Raw genomic sequence first — 9,994 nt, 5'->3', positions numbered from 1 at the left:
GGCACCTCAGGGTAAGAGAACATATGGTAGCCACTGGTCCCAATCAGAGCCAGTCTGGGAAACAAACTTGTGGAGTATGTTCTTCAGCATTTTGTTGTACCTCTCAACCCAACCTTCTGTTTGAGGAGTGGTTCTCATTCCCTTAACGCCTAACAATTGATACACCTGCTGTGGCAGTTTGGACAGGAAGTTTGTTCCACAGTCTGTCAGGACCTCTCTTGCTATACATACTCTTGAGAAAAGTTGTGAGTTGGCCTTGACTGACTTTAGAGGGAAAGCTAAAGGGTAGCGGGTAGCATAATCACATATGACCAAGATATAACGGTTACCAGAGACACTTCTCTCTAATGACCCCACCACATCCATGCCAATCCTCTCAAAAGGTGTCTCAATAACTGGCAATGGCTGCAAGTGAGCATGAACTACCCCTCCCTGAGGTAAGCTGACACTTTTCACACGAACTGGAATGTTGTAAAACCTGCGTGTATAAACAAAACGACTAGCAATTCTGAAATGCCATATGTCCTGCCTAAGGAACTGAATGCCCCATTTCCATGACTCTTTGCCTAAGAGGCTGTGGCAATGCAACCTTGCCCTTATGCTGGTATAATATGCCATCTTTCAGGACATACATATGAAGCCTCCTCCCTGGACCCTGGACTTCCCTGTAACACTGTCACCTGCAGTCACCTTTTCGAACCACAGTTTAAGTGTTGGTTCCTTTCCCTGTAGTGTATCTAAATCAGGAGGAATGTCAAGGTCTAAAGGATGGTGTGGCTTAGGAAGCTCCTCAACTCTGTCCCTGACAGCACCCAAAAACTTGTCCCTGCGGCTCTGGGCCTTAGACTTGGGGACCTGCTATGAGCCTGCCTCCAACTGTGGTTTATAAATGGGTAGCTCCTTCAAAGCACTTCCTCATGCTGGCCATTTACTCAAACATGTAGAGTGTGGCCTACTTACACTGGTTGCTCTAACTTGGTGTGTCGTGGGATAAAGCACAAAAGTACCTACTACCTAGTACCTGGGCATGTGTACTGTGTATGACCTAAAGCATTACACTGGTAACATCTGATTTCCTGTTTAGCAGGCTTAGTGGAGGACACTTTAGCTCAATAGGGCTGGTTCTGACTATCACCCCTCTTTGAGGTGAGCTGCCTCCTCTGCAGTCTTGGGGTCACACTCCCGGATCCACACCTCCAGCTCTGGATGGTCCATCAGTTATCAGTTCTGAAATCCTTGATTGAGGACTTCTCAGCAAACATGAGCAATTCTTTCAAATGTTGTCAAGAAATGCTCAGTGTCATCATCAGGAGAGAGTAGCAGAAGATTGGGCTCTCTATGGATGGGTGACTCCCTCAGAGGTGTTGGTGGTGGTTTAGCCTGTTGGTTAGCCTGGTTTGTCAACTCTGGGTCATCATCCTCACTCCATCGATACTTGTTTTTAGTCCTAGAGGTGCTGACATTTTAAGATTCTGTTAAGACTAAGAATCATGCAGCATCATAGGATGTTTCAGCGATTTGTTAGTATAATTCCTTGCTTGCATCAGGCAGGTTTTCAGTGAATGTGAAGGATTATACAGGCTCAAAACACTGACACTGGACTATGTTTGAGTGTGAATGAAGCTACATCGTCCCCGTCCTCCACCATCTACACACTCACACATACAACAAACCACACCTACACAACACCTAGAGAGAGATAAAGAGAGGGATACATGTTGCTAGGTAGCTACTTCAGTTCTCTCCACAGCTCCACCGGTTTCTCCTCCAGTTCGACGGTGCATACACAGGGCTGTCATTGATCTGGCCCCGACTTTGTGGATTGTGTTTTCCAAATATGACCTCAACTTTCCAGAGCCAGACTTTGTACCAATACCTGGTCTCCAGGAGGGAACACAACTCCTTTCAAGTGTCAGTCATAATACCTTTTACTATGTGCACTAGACTGTTTGCTGTTTTATAATGCAATGCGGTAAGCTTTGGTCATCCTTTCAGCCCATTTTTCAGCATAACACCACTGCATCTTGGGGTCCTAATCTGTCGTCAGTCTGAATAATAGGTCTATGGGCAAGGGTGGATGCTGACCAAAAAGTAAGAAGAACGGTGAGTACCCAGTCGCCTCATGACGCATACAATTGTATGTATGTACAATATGGGGAAGGTACTCTTTCCATCTGTCTTTCTCCTTTTCTTCAAGGGTTCTAAGCATCTGCAAGGATGTTAGGACCAAGCACCAGACCTGGGGGGACAGGACCTTTTCCATTGCAGCCCAATCCCTCTGGAACTCTGTCCCCCAACATATCAGAGACACTCCAATTTCTAATTGTTTTGAAGTGCTATATAAATACAGTTTAATTATTATTACTAATATTATCGTCATTATTATGATTATTATATATATATTTTTTTTAAACTAAAATCTACATAGCTGTATGGATGAAATCTGCTAGACTCCTCAGCTGAATCTTCATCTATACATTCGAAACATCTGGATCAGCTTGACTAGAGCTATGGTATTCTTTTCTTGGCATTAAACAAAGGCCTGGAAAGGCTCCAACTTGTATAGAACTCAGCTGCAATTGCATTATCCTATCCCAAAACCAAGTGCGGTGATTACCTGTAAAATACCAGATCAGATTGAAGTTACAAAGCTTCCCCTTCAAGTTTCTACTCTATTCCAACATGATTCTAACTTCATTAGGCCTACCTCAAATGCAAGAGCAACTTTTAGATTGGTTTTCCATAGTGCTGGCTCCACCAGTACCCTCTAATGAAATGATACCCTTACCTTCAGTGTTTGGCCCCTTTCAGACATTCTCTCTTAATTTTGTATCTGCTTTTGTAGCTATATTAAATCCTGGATGTATAACAATAGCAAAACAATACTACTTCATCTACTGCAACTACTTTCATTAGCCTTCTACTACTACTACCACCACCACCACTGATGATAATAACAATAATAAACAATAATATATACTAAATACTAAATAATAATACACATTATTGACTTATGTTGGTGTCTTTGTGGAAACTAGTTGTAACTTGTTCACTACTGCCATCCTGTGTTCAAAAATATATCTTTTGTCTGACTACATGCTACATGCAATAGTTGCTGGAACAATAATGATCCCCTTTGCAGTTTTATTTCTTTACTGTGTAGACAATTTAAATTAAGGACACTTCCACACCAGCATTGAGTTGAACCCTAGAGCATTCAGGTACAAAACATTTGATAGAAATTAAGCTCCATATACTATATCGTACAGTATACCCTGCAGCTGTAGCCTACACGTTTGAAAAAGTGTATTCCTGAAAACACACCATTACACACAGGTATAGTGTCATAAAATGATAAACTTGATCACAAATTATTTGATTGTATGACTTACTACTTTTGACTATTTATTTTTTGTCCCAGAATCAGTTTTTGTATGTATCTGCTATGGTTGTCATAGCTGTCTGAATATTGTTGACTGAGTCAGTCCCCTCAAAAGCAGTCAATCACTAACAGCAAACTGACCAGAGTTACATTATTCCGAAATAAAAATTAATTTACACAACTGCATGCTGTATTAAACGATAAACAACCAATGTGGTTTGTTAATTGGCATTGGGACGCTCAAGTTCTTATTTAATATATGATTAAAAAAAAACAACGTATATATAACAAAACCGCAAATAACCACAATTCATTAAAGTATTTAAGTGCCTGTAACGCCTTAGGTTTCACTTACTGCAACACTTCAGACTACTTTCGCTTTCACGTTAGTCTAAATGTGAAACTAAACTTTAGCTCATGACTGAAGGCTCGTTTTCCTGACTAGTGTTGTCAGTCCGACGCGCTTTTCATCGATGGACCTTGTAATTCAAGGATTACATTAAAGTTGAACATATTTGGCGTGCTGTCTGGTGAAAAGTGAGTATCTTACACAACAATCTCTATTTGTATTCGTTTTATTTCCTGCGCAATGACAGGGCACATCGGTGGTGGATGATTAGGCAATGCGTGTACCTTCGTATGAATTGTTTTACTCATTTCAGTGCAATAAATAGCAATTCTCCCGCCTTTTGCTTTTTGCATTTAGGTGGAAACCACACAGAAGACAGCGATTTGCATTTTTCTTTTTTTCTTTTAGTTTGTTAGGCTAATACAGAAAAGCAGTACTTGTTGCGGAGGCGTGGGCTTGTGTTCCGCTAGCCAGAATAACCAGAAATAAGACTTCCGGTTTGGGCGTTCAGCCTTCAAAATAAAAGCGCAATATTTTTAACGTGCAGAAATTATGTTTTATACCAATTAATCTGTATTTGATCGTCACATCCAATAAGTGAGCACCCAGATTAATATTTGCTGTCATAATAATAAGAAAAATTATTGTATAATATGTGCATTTTTTAACTATAAAAGCTGCCTAGCCTATATTTAAATGTCTAGAATAGGCCTACAGAACACAGACTAAATTGCTACTGCACAAGTTCTATGTCAAAACACTCCTACAGACCTGTACTTTCACAACACACTAACATTTAGGCCTAAGCTATTTAAGAAAAATCACGGACATACAGCCATACTGTAAAACCATGACATTTTCTGACTAAATTGGACAGTGTAGAGGTCACCTTTCTATTTAGATAGTCTAAATATTACAAAATGACCATTGCATACTCTGTTTTGAGAATTATTTTTTTTGCTTGATGGCAAGATTTGATGACATTGGCCATATATTATTGGCTTGAGAATATCATTCTCAAGCCATGATGTGTAAGATGAGCCAAGAAATCAAATACTAATTATTGTTCATTCTGCTCCTCAAAAGTCTGTATTACTCAGAATCTGTAATGTGTGGGTCAAAATAAAAGTGTCCCATCACAAAATAACACGCTTCCCATTCGGTGATCCTGACGTCCTGACCCTGATACCCTTAGAGATGGCCAAGCGGTGCGACAAGCACAACGACAGTTCGCAGATGCAGAAGATCTTGCAGCCTGACGTCACAGACAGGTCGGGACAGGAGGAAAAACACAAACAAGGTCCTGAAGCAAAGTGTGACGCCACCGACAAAGCGGATCAGGCCAGTCCCTGCTCCTCCAAACCTCCCTGTGCCGGGGTTGAGAGAGGTAGAGAGGAGAAGAGGGATGAACGGGTGTGGAAGCAGAGGGAGGAGGCCACGGATTCCTGCTGTCTGCTGGAGGATCTGAGGCGGCTTCCCCCGAGCCGCGTCACGCCGGAGCGCTTGTCCTTCGGCGAGACCCACACAGTCCTCGTAGATGTAAGACCCTGTCCTCTTCTACTCTGACCCTCGACTCTCACAATGGAAACCGCAATGGAAACTTGCGATTGTTGTCAAATGTGCTTGTTCTTTTCCTAGGTGGGTCTTTTTAACAGTGGAGGAGGAGTTCAGGCCCAGCAAGGGAGAGATATGTGGCACAGTAACTTTGTGAAACTGCCATGTTCCCCATCAAGTTGGATGAACAAGACCATACTAAAGGTGGGTTTGAGGCAAGCGGTCTCTGGCTGAGCAATGGATTGACTGATTGACAGACAAGCAGACACACACACACACACACACTTAACTTTTCTATGGCAGTTAGACCTTAAGCAAAGTTATGTCTTAATTCCAATGCAGAGTATCTTTGTCAGATGGAACTTGCTGTTCCATTGTTCAAAGCCTTGTTTTACAGGGTTTCGTCCTCTTCAGTCTCTTGTTGAACTGACTGACTGAGTGGTTTTTCCTTATTAAATTGCATCTTTCTGAACCTGGCACCCTGTTAGGTTCAAGTGTTTGAAGTTGAGCATGCCATTTTCACTTCTGACATTTAAAGACTCGAGTACCCCAAATATTAATAGGATATTTTTGTGCATCAAAATAGGGCTGCAACTAACGATTATCTTCATTGTTGATTAATGTGTCGATTATTTTCTCGATTAATCGATTAGTTGTTTGGTCTATAAAATGTCAAATGTTTTGTCCACAACCCAAAAGATATTCAGTTTACTGTCATAGAGGAGTAAAGAAACCAGAAAATATTCACATTTAAGAAGCTGGAATCAGAGAATTTTGACTTATTTTTCTTAAAAAATTACTCAGACCGATTAATCGATTATCAAAATAGTTGGCGATTAATCTAATAGTTGACAACTAATCGATTAATCGTTGCAGCTCTACATCAAAATACACAGAGTTAATAGTTTAATCCACCTGTGTATTATAGCAGTGAGCTGTTCACAAAATCTTACGTGGATAAATAGTGTAGAAGATGCTTTTTTCTTATTAAAAAGTCCTCTCAGCTAGAAAGTCTTTTAATGTTTTTAAAATAGAAAAATGCCTTAGAGTTAAGCTTGCTACAAATGACATGCTCTTTTTCACATCTACAGAGAGTAAATAACACACAAACGTAGCTAAATACACATTTCAAATACATGCTGCACTGAATACAATCATGTCTCCTGCCTCTAGATACACACCTCCCAGGTGAAGAGGTGGGAGGTGATTTCCAAGGCGCTGGAGCGTCTGGCCAAGAAGAAAACAGTGATGGTGGACAATGTGGAGGTACATGGGCAGCAGTGGACAATCTGCCTCACACACCATTTGTTTCACCGATCTATTGGCTACTTTTTGCGTGAAATGTTTCCTCTCTCTTTCAAACTCTCTCTCTCTGTCTCTCTCTCTCTCTAGGAAGCTATAATGGAATATAACCCAAAGTATAAAGGTCAATGGTCCTTTGATGCCCTCTCTTCATTTGTTAAGGTCAGCTGCCATGTGCTCAGGCGAAAAGAATTGTAAGAATTGTAATCATCACTTGTGTGGCAGAGTGTATATACAGTATATATGTTCTCCAATGACAATGAACGATTGGTCCTAATTCTAATCCTTTCCAGTGCATCCCCGAAGCAGAGAATTACTCCCCCGCGCTGTTGCCTAAGATCGCCGCACTGGCCTCGAGACTCCATGAACACGTGAAGAAGGTAGGAACCTGAACCCGCTGACGTTCAGCTAGACTCTACTGTCACTGACGACAACGGTGACGACGGCGTGTGTGTGTCCCCGTTTGCAGGCTATCCCGTTGCTCCAAAGGGGACGAACTGCATCCATCACTCTGTCGCAGGTGCAGATATCCTGTCTGCTCGCCAATGCATTCTACTGCACTTTCCCTCACCGCAACACCTCTGCTCCCAATGCAGAGTACCACAGCTACCCCACCATTAACTTCAACAGGTCAGGCGTTCATTTAGTACAGCGTTACATATTTGATTGCAACCACTAAATACTGTCCATTGTAACTCTTAACTCTCATTTTTTTTGCATACAGTCTGTTTGGGCAGTGGTCAGTGCGGAAGAAAGAGAAGCTGAGGGCCATCATGCATTACTTCAAAACGGTTACCGATGACAGTAAGTTATTGATGATGAACCTCTCCTCCCTCCTGTTTGCGGGATGCCTCAGTGGAAATCCCTGACTGTTGTTGCTGTTGTTGTCTTGGCAGACAGTAAGCCTCGTGGACTGGTCACCTTTGAAAGGCACTGCCTCAAGGACACGGACACACCCAAGTGGAGGAGGTATTTCACACGTCAAATCCGCAGTATCTCGCTTGCGGGTCTAAACCAGTCTAACTTCTTTCTGGTTTTTTGGGGGTTTGTGTGGTAGCTGTGAGGAGACGATGCCTAAACTCCACGTCACCTCAGATGGCCGCATAGAGACTGAAGGGACAGGCATGCTACAGGTGAGCGCTGATTCATCCGTTTTAAAGTGAGGATGTTCCCGATTTTTGTCGTGGTTTTTATGCTTATGGTTTGCGTGTGCGTGCAGGTGGATTTCGCCTGCAATCTGATAGGCGGAGGTGTACTGAGCTCCGGGCTGGTGCAGGAGGAGATCCTGTTCCTGATGAACCCAGAGCTGATCGTGTCCCGCCTCTTCACCGAGAAGCTAGGGGACAACGAGTGTCTGATCATAAAAGGTGTTTGTGTGTGAATGTGTTTGCCTGTTTTGCGGAATGTTTTCTGGCTTTCCGACTACAGCGTGAATCTTCTTCCTCCCTTGCAGGCTCTCAGCAGTTCAGCTGCTACTCTGGCTTCAGTGACAGCTTTGAGTGGGCGGGGCCTCATGACGACCGCCTTACACGTGCCAAAAGGTATGACCACACATACATACATATATATTCTTGATTATTTAGTCTGTTTAGTTTTCTCAAAGATTTGATTGGCTGTCTACAGGGAGTGTGGCAGGCTGCACAGGCAGATCTTAGCCATCGACGCTCTCCGCTACAGACACAGAAGGGAACAGTACAGTATGCTACAAGTTACACGGGAACTCAACAAGGTGTGTATGGTTTACTCTTTTCCTCCATTGGAAGTGCAGATAGCTAGAAGTTGGACACATGGAACTCTTGCTGGAAATCTGTCCTATGATACTTATACATAATATTTATACATCAACCACTATCCTCTATCTCCTTGAAGGCATTCTGTGGGTTCAAGGCATATGGGCAGAGTGACCCAGACATCGCCACAGGCAAGTGGGGCTGTGGAGCCTTCAACGGAGACCCACAACTCAAAGGTATGCTTTATTCTAACAAGTGGTTTTCAATGTCGGATCACCCATGAATTGATTCATCGCAACGTCACACTTCCATTTCCGTTCTGTGCATCTCAGCTGTGATCCAACTGATGGCAGCAGCAGTGGCCAAGAAGGGAATGGCCTTCTTTACCTTTGAGGATGAGATGTTTAAGGAATGCCTGCAGCAGATGTATTGTCTCTTGGCTGCACAGGGGATTACAGTTGGTGAGTATTCCCAAGACTCACATCCCATGTTGACTGGAGTTAAAATTTCACAGATGTTTCTCAAGCTCTTGGGTTTGTTCTTAAATGTCTTTCGTCCTCCTGACCGCGTCGCTCTTCTCCTCACAGGGAACCTGTATGGACTTCTGGAGGACTACTGTGCTATTAAGCAGACTGCTGATGTGGAGCTGTTCCAGTTCATCAGGAGCAACCTTCCCAAGAGTCTCCTGTGAGGACACATTAACTTCCATGTCTTCATGCTTTATTGGCACTGAAAAACTCACAGGAATGACCGGAAATGAAGAAATTGTTTATTAATCATCTTTTCTTTTCTCATTTTTTACTGATAATGTATATTTTGTGGTCAGCTCAAATGGAAATAGAAGATACATATGAGTTACACTACAGTGCTGATTTATAATGATTGTTACTGTGTTCATTAAAATGAACTTTCTCAACCAATTTATTGGAGAACTGCAAGATGTTGTTGTAAAAGCTTCAAGTACAGGAGTTGCAATTGCTGGAAAAAAAAAAATCTAACTCCAACAACATGGAACTATAATCTTTATTTGTTGAAAACAATAAAATAACATACAACACTATACGAAAATAAATAAATCCTTCACTTATGAGGAGCTGAGGAATTTCATCATGTCTTTACATAAGTCACTACCGTAGCTGGCATGATTTCATAAAATTAAAAGAGTACTTTCAAGTAATCTCCTGACTGCTTACATTTGGCACATGTGGAGAAGTTTACAATGATGGGACAGGAAGATGAGTGAGCCATGAAGGAGATAAAAAATGGAGAAATGGAAGAAGGGATGCAGAATAGATGGAAAATGGAATTAGTAGCAGGAACGAAATACAGTGGCTGAATAAGTAGGGACGAGTATTTGGCATATTGTTTAATATAGGTGTTTTCAAAGTCTGAACACATCAAAACCCCATAGTAAGGTGGCTGTTCTGCTCAGATAAAAGTGCAGAATTGTATGAGCTGTTCTTTACAAACAGGCTTTTCAACTGAAATAAACTTAAGACAGAAGGCAGGCATGAGTCCTTTCAAAAAAGTTTTACTTTACAAAATGTTATATATCTCAAACAGATAGTAAAGGTGCTTAAAAATAGCCTTATTATTCTCAATTTAATTAGAATTATTTCAGCTGAATAATGATGAAAATCGCAACTTGACTAGGCCTAAACATTGAAATTGATCATC

General features: G+C 41.8%; 1 protein-coding gene across 1 annotated transcript; it reads left to right on the top strand.

The window, feature by feature from the left end:
* Positions 1–3,772: 3,772 nt before the first annotated feature.
* pargl (poly (ADP-ribose) glycohydrolase, like) lies at positions 3,773–9,329 on the top strand. The gene is made up of 16 exons (XM_071535879.1): positions 3,773–3,919; positions 4,927–5,270; positions 5,370–5,489; positions 6,459–6,551; positions 6,678–6,749; positions 6,881–6,967; positions 7,057–7,217; positions 7,312–7,391; positions 7,484–7,556; positions 7,645–7,720; positions 7,807–7,954; positions 8,041–8,128; positions 8,211–8,316; positions 8,457–8,553; positions 8,650–8,778; positions 8,905–9,329. Exons 2-16 carry the CDS (start codon positions 4,929–4,931, stop codon positions 9,006–9,008), a joined length of 1,776 nt encoding a protein of 591 aa, XP_071391980.1. The 5' UTR covers positions 3,773–3,919; positions 4,927–4,928; the 3' UTR covers positions 9,009–9,329.
* Positions 9,330–9,994: the final 665 nt, after the last annotated feature.

Source organism: Centroberyx affinis, unplaced genomic scaffold (genome assembly GCF_046629955.1).
Source record: "Centroberyx affinis isolate AG114_WGS23_722 - 3 ecotype Tasmania unplaced genomic scaffold, CSIRO-AGI_Caff_v1 ptg002779l_1, whole genome shotgun sequence".
Taxonomy (NCBI): domain Eukaryota; kingdom Metazoa; phylum Chordata; class Actinopteri; order Beryciformes; family Berycidae; genus Centroberyx; species Centroberyx affinis.
The sequence above is the reverse complement of the archived record's forward strand: the minus strand, read 5'-3'. Positions and strand labels throughout refer to the sequence as shown.

Excerpts from the sequence above, each read along its gene's own strand:
- pargl (XM_071535879.1), top strand. The coding sequence starts at position 4,929 with ATGGCCAAGCGGTGCGACAAGCACAACGACAGTTCGCAGATGCAGAAG. Across the intron at positions 5,271-5,369 it reads CCCACACAGTCCTCGTAGAT|GTGGGTCTTTTTAACAGTGG; the intron begins GTAAGACCCTGT and ends TTCTTTTCCTAG. Across the intron at positions 6,552-6,677 it reads TGATGGTGGACAATGTGGAG|GAAGCTATAATGGAATATAA; the intron begins GTACATGGGCAG and ends CTCTCTCTCTAG.